Source organism: Crinia signifera, chromosome 5 (assembly GCF_055691185.1).
Source record: "Crinia signifera chromosome 5, ASM5569118v1, whole genome shotgun sequence".
Classification (NCBI taxonomy): Eukaryota; Metazoa; Chordata; class Amphibia; order Anura; family Myobatrachidae; genus Crinia; species Crinia signifera.
The window spans coordinates 80974432-80991253 of record NC_139221.1 but is presented as its reverse complement, the minus strand read 5'-3'; the positions used below and the strand labels follow the sequence as shown (position 1 = coordinate 80991253).

The 16822-nt window shown below is 42.0% G+C and overlaps 1 protein-coding gene across 1 annotated transcript in view; it reads right to left on the bottom strand.

Moving 5' to 3' along the window:
• Positions 1-335: 335 nt before the first annotated feature.
• The window catches only part of ABHD3 (abhydrolase domain containing 3, phospholipase), a 72523-nt gene continuing 56036 nt past the window's right edge, over positions 336-16822 (bottom strand). Inside the window, exons 6-9 of the mRNA XM_083187533.1 lie at positions 7222-7395; positions 6431-6479; positions 4149-4314; positions 336-1755 (exon numbers count right to left, since the gene is read on the bottom strand). Of these exons, the coding sequence (XP_083043659.1) occupies positions 1577-1755; positions 4149-4314; positions 6431-6479; positions 7222-7395 (568 nt within the window). The 3' untranslated portion in view covers positions 336-1576. The remainder of the gene's footprint in view (positions 1756-4148; positions 4315-6430; positions 6480-7221; positions 7396-16822) is intronic.

Below are 16822 nucleotides of genomic sequence, written 5' to 3'. Positions count from 1 at the left end.
AGCCACCAGCACTGGTTTTGGCCATTACATTAATTCATCCAGGCACAGTATGGGAACCAATGGCATAACCATTAGAACTACTAGCAAAATGTGAACAGCTTAGAATAACATCGGCCATATTCATAGGACTGAAAGGAAGAAGAAAAGACGATGGGATGCTTTTATTCCCTTTGTATACATTAGAAAACTTGCTGACACATTCTCTTTGTAAGCATCTTATCACACTGGCTCCCACTTGTGCTATAGGCACTTCAGTCAAACAGGTCAGCTGTAAATGCAACTGCAAAGAACCTTCGTGTTATGTCTACTCACTCAACAATATGGGCGCCACCAGGTAGTTTAAAATTACACTGTTTATTTTAACAGGGTAAACTAAAAATAGATCTATATATTCAAATGCATTTTATATCAGCCAGTTATAAAATAAATATGTAAAAGGAACATGGTTTACAACATAAAGTAAGTGCTGCATTGTGAGGGGAATTTACTAAGATGGAAGTTCTATTTTAAATGGGATGTTGATATGGGCAACCAATCAGATCATTTATTTATTTACAGTTTCTTATATAGCGCAGCAGATTCCGTTGCGCTTTACAATAGTAGACAGTGATACAACAAACTGGGTAACAACAGACAGACTTGGAGGTAGGAGGGCCCTGCTGCAAGCTTACAATCTATAGGGATATAGGAGGGAAACACAAGGACAGGCACCAGTAATAGCATAGCAGTCCCACCAAGTTACAGGTCCAGAAGGGAAGCTGTATAATACATGAGTGCCTCTGAGGGTTATGCGTGTAGAACTTAAATATGAAAATAGATAGTAACACCTAGAAGGTGCTCAATAAATAAGTACATTTTGATTGGTTGCCTATAGCAACATCCCATGTGACAGAATTCCCATCTTAGTAACTTCCCCCCTGTATGTCTCACAGGTTATATGCAATAAGTTAATATATATCGGTACTGTGACAATCCATGCTGACTCCCAGTATACAGAATGCCTGTGCAGTATGGTATTCATTCCTGTATTGTCTATATGATTATTTTTTGCATTAAACACTGCCCTCATGAGCCTGCATTACATTGAAACAAATCAGGATCCGCAAATCCATCATACTGTATAATGGCAATGCTTGCGATTAGGCAGATCTATTAACCTATATGAAAACCCTGAGGAATGTTTATTTGTGTACATAATGGTTCTGGTTGAGTGCAATTCAGTATATGCAGAGCTTAAGTATACTTAAGGTCATTCTTGGTAACACATAGAAAATGACATACAAAATGATAACATTCCTGGATGCAAGTCCTTTCTACAAAACAATATGTATATTATTATATAATATCTATATGCAAGTGTTTGCATACTAGATGTTTACATCTAGCTCGCTGGCTTACCTGCTTGTAATAATTGGCTGTTAACCCTTGTGCTTCTTTAGAGGTATAGTTTCATGATTCATTAGCATCAGAAGAGTTAACTTGTGCATAAGCTAAACTTACATTTGTAAAACCTGTCTCTATACAACTATGATCTTTAAAACAAAGAAGAAAAAAAAAGCAGCATCGTGTTGAAAAGTTACATGCTGAGAAGCTCATTTCCATGCTCAAAGATTGCTTGTACAAACTGCTTGAAAATCCGATCCATGTAGGTCTGCTGTCTTGGCCAAATGCCCTCCAGAAATCCAATATGGCCGCCATAGGCTGTAAGCACCAATGAGACATTTGGATTTTGTTTGGCACTTTCCACTGGTATTGCTAAAACAAAGTGAAAAAAAGCAATTTATAAGAACACAAAAGCAAATATATGTAGGATTTTGTTTATGCCAATTTCTGGTTCTAAGTTATAAAACAACCATTAATACTGTTCATACTTATAGCAAGGTCATCATCTGAAATACTGTAGCAGACATGAAAACAGCGATCCTCCACAAATTTTCACCTGAATCTACTCATCCGTGCCACCTATAAACATGTATTCCTACTTGTATTAACTTAATGGGGTTTACGTAATAGTTACTGATTTTGTGGAAGCCGCATGATGTAGCAACATTTAAAGCGGACTTGTAGCTAGTTGCCACTTTACTTTAGCTGCAATCTCGCAGATATCCCACAGCTTCTGTGAAATTGGAAGCTATTACATATTTTTTGGTACTTGTGTGATATCTGGGTGCCCGATTTTTTTATTGTATTGCATCGCATCGCACTACTTAAGGCATGCAATGCAATGCAATGTGATTTATTATTGTAAAGACCAGATTTTTAATTGTATAGTCACCCATGGATGATTTCATACCCCCACTATCCAACTACGCATGGAGTTGTTTTTATATAGTGTGGCGAGCGCAGCGAGCCACCGAGCCCGAAGCATGGCGAGGGGATGCAGAATACATGTAAAGTAATCCGCGTGCGCTCACCACGCTTCGGGCTCGGGCACGCTTAGGGCTCGGTGGCTCGCTGCGCTCGCCACACTATATAAAATCACCTCCATGCGTAGTTGGATAGTGGGGGTATGAAATCACCCATGGGTGACTATACAATTAAAAATCAGGTCTTTACAATGAAAAATCACATTGCATTGCATCGCATTAAGTAGTGGCATGCAATGAAAAAAATCGGGCGCCCAGATAATACACAAGTACCTATTTTTTAATACAGGGCAAAACACACCTGGGAGATGTCACACCTCATGTGAGTATATAGTATTTATTCATCACCTAACAAGTTCCTTAGTGTTCTCCCCATGCTATTACTAGATAGCCAATTAATATACGTCCAGGAAAAAGTGTTACGTATCCCAAAAAATAGAAATATGGAAATGAACTAGAGAAAGAAAGAAAAGGGAAGACCCAATAGTGATTTATGAGGGGCCATGCATTCCCTAGTTATACTTTTATATGGTCACTGAAGGCCTGTTTTTATGCAGGTCACAAAAATCCATAAATATACAATAAATATACAATATTAGCACATTATTGCTTACACAGGTTTTCCTAATGAACTCTGAAGTGATGACATCACAACTCAAAGCAATAACAAGAACTTCCTGGCCCTCTTTCAGATCCTTAACGATCTGCACCCCATGCCACAAAGCCCCGATGTTCAGGAATTATGTCTGATGTTTGGGGCTGATGACAGCCTCCGTTTGTGAAAATGAAGGCATCTTGCTGCCATTTACGAGGTAGGAAGAGGCCAAGATCTCCATTATTGGATGGCGACTTCCTGCTGTGGCCGGCTTGCATGATGGCAAGGGGGTCGCCAGTGTTGCAAGTAAGGGGGTACGGCGTGGTACGGAGTACCTGTAAGAAATATGTTGCAGGTACGCAGTACCACTTACCCCCTGACCCACTGTCAATTCTATTTTTATGTTAAGTCTAAATATAATGCACCCGCAGCCTGCCCACCCAGCATTATGATTGGTGCTGTATGCAGCTACCAGCTACTGCTGATTTAGCCTGTCACACTGACAGGCATCAGCGGCGCCGACAGCATGAAGAGCAGGCTCCACTATTGTAAGCACAAGCTGCCTGGCTCTCCCCCAAGCAAGAGCCAACCCACCCCCAGTCATTCCCTGTTTCTCATTCCCTGTCTCCTGATGCCACGCCACTATTGTCAATTAGTCACTCCTCTAGCTTTGTGTGACCACGCCCCCTCATGACACATGGCCACGCCCATTATTGGTGGAGGCTATCAGTACCACTAAGAAAAAATTTTTACTTGCACCACTGGGGGTCGCAAGCCGCCTGATGGTTTTGCAGTAATCCAGTGCTACTTCCTAGGACACGGCTTGGATCACTACTGCAACTGGAGGCGTCTACTTGTAATAGACACCTCCTACTGCATTTACACACAGAGCTATTGCTGCTGCTTCCAAGGAAGCAGCAGTGATAGTAACTCTGTCCATATCTGACGTAGCCCCACTCTTTGTACATAAACTATCAGTGGTTTCATATATGGTATAATGCTCTGTCAGACACACTGTTCTTCCATTGGCAGGAAGCTCCTGTTTGTGTCGGCGCCCCCATGATCTATGGGCAAGTCACCATGTCTGTGATATCGCCTGGTTGTAAACAGGCATTTTCCATGTAGAATGTACTCTGTCATGCTTACATGAGATATTTGTTATGTATACAATGTATTAATTAACTCACCATGTCCTGGGGAAAACACATCATCCACAGCATTCAGACATAACACTGGTATCTCAATGGATTTCACCCTGTGGCATGGACTGGCATCTATATAGTAGTGATTGTTTGTTGGGTAACCAAACATCACTGATGTAAACCTTGTGTCAAACTCTCGAATGGACTTAGCCTGAAGTTCAAATAACAAACAGAAAAGTAAAACGAGGTCCCAGTCATTTCAACCAGCGGGTTTGGGGAGCAGTAAGGTATGATGGGGTAGAGAGCTGGGGCGGCAGTAAGTTGTGAGGAGAAGACTGTGCTGTGGAGGGCAGTGAGATATGGAGTGAACTGGGGAGTATAAAAGGGGTAATGATAAAGCTATGCTATGGGGAAATATGGAGATATGGAGGGAGGTAACAGTAAGAGACATATTTTTAAGAGCGGGAATGGAGGCTGAAAATAATGTTGCGCCAATGGGTGGCCTGACCCCTGGATGCTAATGCTAACATTTTCACAATGTCAACATTATGTCCATGTTGACAATTGTGATGTTACCATTTTAACCATATTGGGCGCTATTCAATTATTCAATCCCTGTGTATTCAATTGCGGAGTTTTCATCTGCTTTTAAGTCCTTTTTGACCATGCAGTTTCACTCTTTTGGTCAAAACTGCATCGGCAAAAGCGGACTAAAAAGCACGCGAAAGCACCCGTAATTCGCTGATCCACTGATCTGATGTTTTTTTTCAACCAAGGCTAAAAACCAGCATTTTATCTGAATAGGTTGAATCAAAATTCAACCTTACAGCGTTGAAATATGCAGATTATTCACCTAGGCAAAAAAATTGGCACCAACTAAATACCTCCCATGACATCATAACTGTACAATGGTGATGTGCAATGCGATACGAGCTCCCATGGGCATCCCATCGCACAGCACATAAGGTCTGTGCAGCCCGTGCTTTTAGTATTAGATTGCATCGTACCTAGTACAAAGAGCACGTGTATGCTTTTTGTACTAGATGCTATGCAATCAGTTCATCACACCGTGTATGGGCACCTTTAAACATGTATGACCAGAAATGTCACTAAGGGCCATTTACCCAGATTGAAGTTTTCTTATCTTCACTGTAAAACAAAACAAAACAAAACATAGCAAGCATTCTTCACCTCAGCAGAGCTTGGCATTCTGCAGAGAGAGAGAGAGAGTTCACTGGGTTCCTTTAAGCGTTGGCTCAAAAGAGTTGCTACAGCACTTGCATGTGTAGTCAGGCATGTGGAGTTCTCTTTCCATGCATGCATGTTCCTGCAAAAACTATATGGTACTTGTTTCCTAGCACGGCCACAATCGCGGGAATCGTGTGCCTTAACTTTAAGGCACACGATGCCCGCGATTTCCTTTGAAAAAAGCACAACTCGGGTACATTGCGTCGGTCGTGTGCCTTAAGTGTGCCACGCGATGCCCACGATTTCCCTATAGGCTTCAATGTTAAAATATTTTAACATTGAAGCCTATGCGATGGACCCGATTTGTCCATAGGCTTCAATGTTAAATTATTTTAACATTGAAACTGAGTCCATTTAACATAGTAAAAAATGGTAAAAGGGCCAATATGGGCCATTTCTCATTGGGTATGGCCCTGTCATGTGTGTAAAAAATAATGGCCCCCCATTGTTGCCGCCACCCTCACGATTCACGCGAACCCGAAGCGTGGCGAGAGCAGCGAGCCCGCGAGGGGCGGCGGTGCGCGTCCTCTGACCTTTTCATTCCCCTACTATCCACGTCGGCGTGGAGTTGAGAATAGATTAGTGTGGCGAGCCCGAAGCGTGGCGAGCGCAGCGAGCCCCGCGAGGGGACGCGAATACCTGTCAAGCCGGCGAGGGGCGTCCCTCGCGGTATTACTATGTTAAATGGACTCAGTTTCAATGTTAAAATAATTTAACATTAAAGCCTATGGACACGATGGACCCGATTTCTCCATAGGCTTCAATGTTAAATTATTTTAACATTGAAGCCTATGGAGAAATCGGGTACATCCCGTCGTGTGCGTTTTGGTATGCACCCGACGCGACCGACACAATTTTTTCCGACACGACCACCACGATAGAAATTGTGGGGGCCGTGCTAGGAAACAAGTACCAACTATATTATATGTAAGGTTACCACCACCCCTCCGGGATTACTCCGGACAGTCTGGTGTGTCCTTAATTACCAGACTGTCTGAATTAATCCCGGATGGGTGGTAACCCTAATTATATGCGACAATGGACTGTATAACTACTGTATTCATATATGACATACCTACCTTCATGACATAATCAATGTCAAATTGTTTTTCAAGTACATTGCGGTGCCTAGAAAATAACACATACATTGATTACAATATGAAGGTAACCTGGTGATTTATGAACAATGGATGCAGGCATCTCAGATTATACCTCATTCTACCTGTTAAATCTATTGCTCTGAGTATCTGCCATTTTGAATGTGTATACTGCATGCCTGTTCTTACTGCTGGCCCTGGTATATTGTTTATTTACTATAGTACAAGAGAGAAAACATTATTGGTCAACTCTGAAATTCCACCATTTATGGGTCGGGATAAGGGTTCTTATTCAGAGCTGGTCGCAGTACAAATTTGTTCTCAAAATGGCCAAAACCATGTGCACTGCAGGTGGGGCAGATGTAACATGTGCAGAGAGAGTTCAATTTGAGTGGGGTGTGTTGAAACTGAAATCTAAATTGCATTGTAAAAAAATTGCAGCCAGTATTTAATCTGCACAGAAACAAATAACTCACAAGAATCTCACTCTCTCTGCACATGTTACACCTGCCCCACCTGCAGTGCACATGGTTTTTCCCATTTTGAGAACAAATGTGTACTGCGATCAGATCTGAATAAGGGCCAAGATGTGCATAATACTTTTCTAACTATGCACATATAAAACCATTAAAACACAGCATGAGAAATGATTTATCTATAAAATAAACTCCTACAATGTATACACAAATCTTGAAATAAACCCATCTCATTTGATAGAGACCAGATCCTAATTGAAAAAAGTGATTATAGTAAATAAAGCAACTGAGGCTTACCTCATAATTGATGCTTGTAGGCAAGTTGTTAAATAGTAATTAAAGAGTATCCAATTAAGAGGTTTTTCAAGGACAACTGCAGATTCAAAGACTTCCCAACCAGCGGAGAACACAGCTGCACCTAGTAGTGGAGTCTGTCGCCCTGATTTACCCAGGTAGTTCAGTAACAGCATTCTATAAATAAGTGTGTGAAAGTGCTGATTAATCATACAAAAGTTAGCAGAAAATGGTGACTGGAAGGAAAATTAATTAGAATAGCAATCTGCAGATAGAGGAGCAGTGATTAATCATCAGTAACAAAGACAAATGACCCAGGTGGTAGTTACCAACACTAAAAACAAGATATTGTCATACAGGTTCATTTCAGCCTTGGTATTATAACTTTGGGCATGATTTAGAATCTGGAATAAAAGGCCTAATTCAGAGTTAATTTACGGAGGACTCTGAACAGTTAGCTGCCAACCTTGAAAATGCTTGGGCAAGCCTGTGTTTTTTAAGGCACTCCAAAAAGACGGCAGGTTACCACCCCCACATAGGCGACTTCCTGAGAATAGACTCATTGCTGTTATTTTTTGTCGTTGTTTGACCTATTTATGTGCACAACAATGTATACACATGCGCAGTCCTATAATTGATATGCTCGCAATTTCGCACAGCAGCAATCAGGTCTGAATGACCCCCAAAGCACAGAGGCACAAGTAACTGTGCGCCTGGACCATATTGCCTTGCAAGTGGTATATATATATATATATATATATATATATATATATATATATATATACAGTTTGTTATAGCAGCATTTAAAATGGATTGCAGTGGCGAGAGTCTGTTCTTGGGAAGACCAGTTAGGAGACTATTGCTATAATCAATGTGGGATATAATGAGTGCATGGATAAGAGATTTGGTAGGGTCTTGTGTGAGATACGGTCGTATTTTGGATATGTTTTTTAGATGCATGTAACATGATTTGGAGCCAGATTGAAAGTGGGGAAGGACAGTTTCCCCTCTAAGCAACAAGCTTGTGGGGTAGGGTGGAGTGTCGAGTTGTCAACAGCGATGGAGATGTCAGGATGGTAACTGTTCTTTTAAATTGAGTAATTTTTATTGAATTTTCAAAAACAAATACAAATAATAGGGCATTATAAGCATACAACATAAAGAAATCAGACAGTAATTTAAATATACATGGGTTAGGGAATGTATATAGGATTATTGATAATATACTGTTCCTCTTTGTCAGAATAAGTGGAGTACAATTACCCGGAGGCGCCACCCGGGCGTATCGTAGCAGGATAAGAAGGAACACATTCTTACACTAATATCGCTTAGAAGTCTACTACATCCCAATGGGAGCAGATAAATATTGAAATGTCACTCGTCAGGAGCTCTATGCTACCTAAATATTCTACCCAACCCCCCCCCCCCCCCCCCCAAAAAAAAAAAAACCCAAAACAAACCTCCCCAAAACCCCCCCACCCTGTATGACCTAACCCCAACCTAGGTATATCTGGATCCTGAACAATACCCCCCCCCCCCGCTATCCATACTATCTCTAGAGGATGGTAACTGTTCTTAGTTGGCGGGAATATAAGTAATTCAGTTTTAGAAATATTAAGTTTGAGTTGGTGAGAAGACATACAATATGAGATGGTAGATAGACATTCAGAGACTTGGCCCAAAACCCCTGGTGACAACTCTGGGGTTGATAGATAGATTTGAGTATCATCCGCATATAAGTGATACTGAAATCTGAAAGAGCTGAATAGTTTGCCAAGAGAGGAAGTATAGATTGAGAAAAGCAGAGGACCTAAGACTGAGCCTTGCTGAACTCCGACTGACAGAGGTAGTGAAGAGGAAGGAGAGTCAGAGAAGCGACCACTGAAAGAGTGTTCAGATAAGTAAGATGTGAACCAGGAAAGGGCTGTATCATTAAGACCTAGGGAGTGTAGTGTTTGTAAGAGAACAGTGTGATCCACAGTGTCAAACGCAGAAGATCAAGAAGAATAAGTAGTGAGTAATGGCCTTAGCAGTTACCAGATCATTGACCACTTTAGTCAGTGCTGTCTCAGTGGACTGTTGAGAGAGAAAGCCTGAATGAAGCGGGTCTAATAGGGTGTGAGAGTTAAGAAAGCTTGTGAGGCGAGAGTAGACAAGTATCTCCAGTAGCTTGGAGAGGCATGGGAGCTGAGAGATAGGACGATAGAGAGAGAGTTAGGGTCAGAATTGTGGTTTTTTTTTTTCAGAATGGGAGTAATCACTGCATGTTGGAGCCAGTAGCAAGAGAGAGATTGCAGATTTTAGTTAAGGTTGGAATAAGCACAGGAGATAGATTTTTAATGACTTGTGCAGGTATAGGATCAAGAGGCAAGGTAATAGAGTAGGAGGATAAGAAGAGTGTGGATCCTTTTCATTTGTGGGCTCATGAAGAGAAAGTGCCAGAGGGTTCAGGTGGGGAAGAAAGAGGGTTAGAGGTTGTGGAGCATACCCTTTAATCTCGGATGTTATCAATCTTGTCCCTAAAGTAGGAGGCAAGTTCTTGTGCACTGATGGTAGCCGGTGGAGGAGGAGGGGTACAGAAAAGACTTAAATGTGTTAAAAAGTCGCTTAGGGTTGGAGAAGAGATGAGAGATTGGTAGTATGTTTGTTTGTCAGTGTCCAAAGCATTGCAGTAGGAGTGGTAGCTAGTCTTATATGTGAGGAAATTATGTTGGTTTTTCAAATCTTATTACTAATGCCTTTTGGTGTGCTGCGGGTTAAATCCCCCTCCCTTGCAGATATATTGGTAAGTGCTGTTATAATGTAGCCTTACAGTAGACAATTATATTCCCCAGATTGGGTGCGGTTATCATGCAGTGTAGGACTTCCGGTATCAGAGAAGCCTTGACGAGGCCCGGAAGCTTATCATATCTTTTGCAAAACATATGTAACCAAGATCTCTGAATGACCCTCTATTATGTTGGTTTTTCAAATCTTATTACTAATGCCCTTTGGTGTGCTGGGGGTTAAATCCCTCTCCCTTGCAGCACCTGGGGGGCATTACTAGTTTGATTGAGCAGCCATATGTTTTTATATGTGAGGAAATCAGCCATACTACGAGATTTACGCCATTGGCGTTCTACTTTACGTGACTGATTTCGTAGTTGTCTTGTTGTTTTGGAGTGCCACGGTTGGCATCTAAGCCTACGTGGGGTGTAATAGGTAGCTGGAGCCATTTCATCAAGGGCTATTTCAAGAGTCTGGAAGAGGTGGGAAACCACAGTCAGGAGAGGTAAATGCAGAAATTAGTGAGAGCGGTTGTTGCAGGGAGGTGGAAAGTTGTGGAAAATTAATAGCATTAGTATTTCTGCGGGTTATTGTAGGATTGCATGATTTCAGTGTCAGTGAGCTTGGGGAAATGGAGGAGAGCGAGAGGGTAATGAGATTGTGATCAGAGAGAGGGAAAGGAGTGTTAGTAAAATCAGAGACTGAGCACAGCCTGGTGAAAACAAGGTCAAGGCAGTGGTCCTCATGAGTAGAGGCGTCGGACCACTGGGATAGGCCGAGAGAGGAGGTTAGAGTGAGGAGTTTGGAAGCATGCAAAGATGGTGGACTGTCAATAGCAATATTGAAGTCACCCAGGATGATAGTGGAGATGGTCAGAGGATAAGAAATGGAGGGCCAGGCAGAGAAATCTTCAAGAAATTGAGATTTGGGAAGCCCAGGCGGGCGATAGATAGCAGCAACACGCAGAGAGAAAGGGGAAAAAACCCTAATAGAGTGAACTTCAAATGATGTAAATGTGAGTGAAGGAACTGGTGGTAGAACTGAGTATGTGAAGGCTTGTGACAGTAATATACCAACCCCACCTCCTTTACAGTTACCAGGCCTGGGGGTATGAGTGAAGTGGAAACCACCATGTGACAGTGCTGCAGGCGAGGCCGTGTCTGATTGTGTGAGCCAGGTTTCTGTAATAGCCATCAGGTTGAAGTTGTGAGAGATGAAGAGGTCATGGATGGATGTTAATTCATTGCAAACAGAGCGTGCATTCAATAGGGCACATTTAAGTTGTTTGGTGTATGGTGGGAGGCATGTGATATTTATGAGGTTAGCTGAATTTCTAGGCTTAGCACCAGTAAAATCTCCTTGCTGTAGGTTGGGGCTGAGGATGGAACTAACCCCGGAAACATTCCCCATGTAATTTTCAATACAATTTATTCTCTGTATACCATATATGAACATTAATTATGTTAATTTATTAAATATTATACACTGGCCAGTGATATCATGAAACAAATATAAAATCTAATTTAGATGGTGCAAATAGCACTAGACATAGACATACAACATTTAACATAAAATGTATCCTGTTATTAGTATAGGTGGATTAGTGATGTTAGGATCTACTAAGCTAATAGTCCTTTTTGTTATTGTCACTTGGGGCCTTATTCTGGTCTGTGCGGCCGGAGCCGAATATGCGGCCAGGACCGTGCGTCCTAAACCCCGCCTTCCGTACGGATCGCGAATGCGGTAAGCCGCTGACCGCACGGAGCACGAGTGGATTTCTCATGTATACACCTCCTCCATCTCTGGGAACCTCCCCCATCATCCGAGTGGTCAGGCAGCTCCCGCGAGCTCAGACCACTCGGGCATTTCTCCGTGCAAAAGCAGGGATCTGGGCGGGCAGCTGACATCCGGCAATGTCATATGTCCGCCCCCTACACGTGCGTCACGGCCGCATTACCATACGTACGCCCAGCATTTTCATGGGAACGCCCATGAAACGCGGGGCGTATGCATATGTTAATGAGGCCAAACAGCCCTTCACGCCCCTCTCCTCCCCCTGTTCGTAGTGTACACAATTCATGCGGAATTTGGACGTATGTCCCTTTCACACATGCGCAAATATGCCTCTGCACATGCGCAAACACAAAACATCGGCGGAACGAACGCACGCGGACATATCCGCACCAACCAGAATAAGGGCCTTGATGTTAGTTTGTCAAACAGTCAATATTAATAACATCCTCCTGGGTAGGTATTCACATAAAGTTCATGTCTGGCCAGACTTTGTGTGTATACCTGCACTTGTTTAGGTGTCCCCTGTCTTCTCCCAGCTGCAGATATCAATCCGGTGCAGCTATTTCTGGAGCTTTTTTGACAGCAAGGAGGTAATTAAGTATACCGGATGGTGCAGTCCAAAAATAATGCTCTTGGTTGACGCGTTTCTCCGCCTTTGGTTGCCCTCGGCAGCTTCTTCAGGAGGATGTTATTAATATTGACTGTTTGACAAACTAACATCAAGTGACAATAACAAAAAGGACTATTAGCTTAGTAGATCCTAGCATCACTAATCCACCTATACTAATAACAGGATACATTTTATGTTAAATATTGTATGTCTATGTCTAGTGCTATTTGCACCGTTTAAATTAGATTTTATATTTGTTTTATGATATCACTGGCCAGTGTATAATATTTAATAAATTAACATAATTAATGTTCATATATGTCTAGCGCAGTTTTCCTTTTTTTTTTCTACATAACACAAAGGGGTTGAGCAGCCCCCTTTAAACTGCAGCCGGAATTTACTTTATATTCTCTGAACCGAGCGCCTTTGTCAGTTTTCTCTTTTGGTTTTTATATATATATATATAAATTTCATCCCGGGTAACTAGTGGCTGCTTTTGCATGTAGCCCACAAATGCTGGAAATCTTTACTTTTACCCTGCAAATTAGATTTCAGTGTGCCTGACTTTAGTCCATTATATCACCAGATATGTATAATTGGTGTACAATGTCTGTTTGCACACTTCAGCAGCCCTTGTGTTGCATAAGAACAGGGGGTCATACCTTTTCTACCCTAAATATCTCAATAAAAAGAAAGCAGTTTCTATAGCATAACATGGGTGCTCAAAATAAACCTTAAGAGGTATTGATTGTATATGGAAGTATTTCTGTTTAAATAAACCTATATGATGGCATACCTCTACAAATCAAAACATTCCTGTGATTGGTGGTGCTCCCAACGGCCAAACACAAACAATGCCTTTTGTTGGGGCTCTCTTATTTACATAACACATGAATTTGAAATTAATTTGTTTTGTGAGTTAAGGGCCCCTACACTTATGAGATTTGACCCAGACAGGTGGATCGGGTCAATTTATTTGACAAAATCTGATGTGCCTGATGTGTAGGACCCAATGCACAATCCGGTGCCATTGGGTAAAACCAAGAGATTGCAAGAGATTGATCCTCCTGCACATTGGATAAATCTCGAGTCAATCAGGTCCAACTGTGAACAGTCCAACAGTCAATCAGGTCCAAAGTGTAAGGGGGCCTTAAGAGTTCCCCAAAAATAGCATTGGTTGTCTTTGCCTCTGCAAAATCTTTACTTTTATTAAGGACCCAATCTAAGTCGAAATCCTTAGTTAGGGGTAATGTTCTATTGACATGCTGGTTTACAACATACTCTTGTAAGTGTCCTGCAAATGAGGCATTGATTATATACCATCTATTCACCTAAACTGAAGGTGGTTGTGGGTTTAACATTGTGAATTCCAAAAATTGTATTAGACAAAGATCCTTTTGTGTTTCTCCCTTCTCCCTATGTATATATGTTCCAATCGTTGAAGAAAAGGAGGACAAAATTGCATGGAAAAGATATAAGGGTCATTTTTCTGTCCATGTTATGCTATATAAATCGTTTTTTTTTTTTTTTTTTTCCATTTTTTTGCTGGATACAAATGCTTGAGCCCAGATAATTAAATCAAACTGACTATCGACCTAACTCAGGGGGTTATTCTAGTTCACGCTTTCTGACAAAATCCTTCTTAGATGGACAAAACCATATGCACTGCAGGGGGGCAGATGTAAAATGTGCAGAGAGAATTAGATTTGGGTGAGTCATTTTGTTTCTGTGCAGGGTAAATACTGACTGCATTATTTTTACACTGCAATATAGATCTCACTTTGAAGTAAAACCCCACCCAAATCTAATTCTCTCTGCACATTTTACATCTGCCCCCCTGCAGTGCATATGGTTTTGTCCATCTAAGAAGGATTTTGTCAGAAAGAGTGAACTAGAATAACCCCCTCAGTAAGGATCACATATGATAAACTGCTCACAGCTTAGTATTTTTGCCAGTGGACTTTCACCTTTACAAATACTCGGTGAGTCTGATCAAACAGATCCAATTTGGCACAGGTACTGTTAATAAATGTTGCTATTTGCATGAGGGACTCAGGATACAATATGATTTGGTACATGTATATGAGGGAATAGTTACTCTAATGCCCCATACACACGGGGCGATGGCAGCAGTGTGCTGCACAAATCTCTCAGCACACAGCACTGCTTCACCAGTGATGTGTGCTGGGTGATCTGTCACTGCTCAATTGGGAGAACACTGCAGAATAACTAGATTTATACTGCATGCAGTATAAATATAGGCCCTTATTCAGATCTGATCGCAGATCAGAGATAAAGTCAGGGAATGTAATAGCTTATTGCTTATGGGCCATACACACAGGGCGATGACAGACCCATTTCTAAGTGATCTGTGTGTATGGCCCCCGGCGATGGCGATCCTGACTATGGCCCTTATTCAGATCTGATTGCAGTACAAACTTGTTCTCAAAATGGGCAAAACCATGTGCACTGCAGGTGGGGCAGATGTAACATGTGCAGAGAGAGAGTTACATTTAGGTGGGGTGTGTTGAAACTGAAATCTAAATTGCAGTGTAAAAATAATGCAGCCAGTATTTACCCTGCACAGAAACAAAATAACTCACACAAATCTATCTTTCTTTATACATGTTACATCTGCCCCACCTGCAGTGCACATGGTTTTGCCCATTTTGAGAACAAATTTGTACTGCAATCAGATCTGAATAAGGGCCATAGTCAGGATCGCCATCGATGGGGGCCATACACACAGATCATTTAGAAATGGGTCTGTAATCGCCCCATAAGCAATAATCTATTACATTCCCTGACTTTATCTCTAGAAAAGGCTTAAGCTATTACAGCTGCCTCAGAAAAATGAATGCCTATGTCAAGGGATTGATTACATGCATGATTAGATTACCTGTATGATTATATTGTTTGACTCTGTTTCCTTGTTTTCCATTCTTGTTTAAACTTCAATATATATTATTATATGAAAGGATTCAAAGCTAAGATTTAAATTCATCATCCTATCATATTTATAAAAGAGTGTTTCACAAAGGAACAACTGTCTTTGTTTGAGTCTTCAAACAGTCATTAGAATGCTCTCAAATGACCTTTTGTAAATGTTCCTAGATGTTCTCTGCTTTATATCCTGGTCACTAGTATTTTCTAATTAATGTTTGTCAGTCACTGGAATTCTTTATGCACTGAATAAAGTTGCACAACATAAAGTGCTTTGCATTCCTTCTGCATTATACACTGGGGACTGAAATGTTTTGTGAATTAGATGGCGATAACTCAGATTTTGTCTATATGTTACTAATACTGTATGTTGTTTGCATTTTTTGGGTACTTGTTTCCTAGCACGGCGCCAGTGATTTTAATTGCATTGCAACCAAATCGCGTGCGATGTGATTGATGCGATTTCTACATTGAAATCAATGTAAAATGGTCCCTGAGACCCAATTTTACATTGGGACCAATGTAAAATACACCGTACACCCCAATTTTTATTGCATACCCCCCCGTATGGGTCAAATGCCCCCCCATTGTTAAAGCCACCCCAGTATTGACGCCAACCTAAATAGTGTTGAGCGCAGCAAGCCCGCGAGCGGTGGCGGTACGCGTCCTCCGACCTTTTTATACCCCCACTATACACGTCGGCGTGGAGTTGATTTTATAAAGTGTGGCGAGCGCAGCGAGCCACCGAGCCCAAAGCGTGTAGAGCGCAGCGAGCCCCGCGAGGGGACGCGCATTACTTCACAGGTATTACGCGTCCGCTCGCCACGCTTCGGGCTCGGTGGCTTGCTGCGCTCGCCACACTTTATAAAATCAACTCCACGCCGACGTGGATAGTGGGGGGTATGAAAAGGTCAGAGGACGCGTACCGCCACGCTTCGGGTTAGCGCAGTGGTTCCCAAACTGTGTGCCGTGGCTCCCTGGGGTGCCGCGGGACACTTGCAGGGGTGCCCCAGGTTGGATGTCCAGGACCAATTCAAATTATTTATGGTTAATTATTTATGGCCAAAACCAGTGCTGGTGGCTGCCAATCATAAAATGTGTACAAACAGAAGCAAATCCTGCCCTTTACCCAGGGCATAAAGTGGTCATGCAGAGGTGGGGAAACTCATTACTCTATGCCACCTAATTAACACCCCTCCCCCCATTAGGCAGAGACAGTGGTAGGGTTTTTGGCATCCCCCTGCAAACTAGATTGTTTTTCTGTGAGAATTACTGTGCAGGGTCAATGTGGAGGTTAAAATGTTCCACCTCACCATTAGAGGTGGTAGAACTCAGTTCCACCCCGTTCCCCCTCACTTTAACCCCTGCCTTTACCACATAACTGACCCTTAGAATCAAATATAAACCCAATCTACTGTAATTCATTTTTTTTGGGGCCTAGCGGTGCCGTGAAAAAATTCCGATACTCTAGGGTGCCGTGATTCAAAAAAG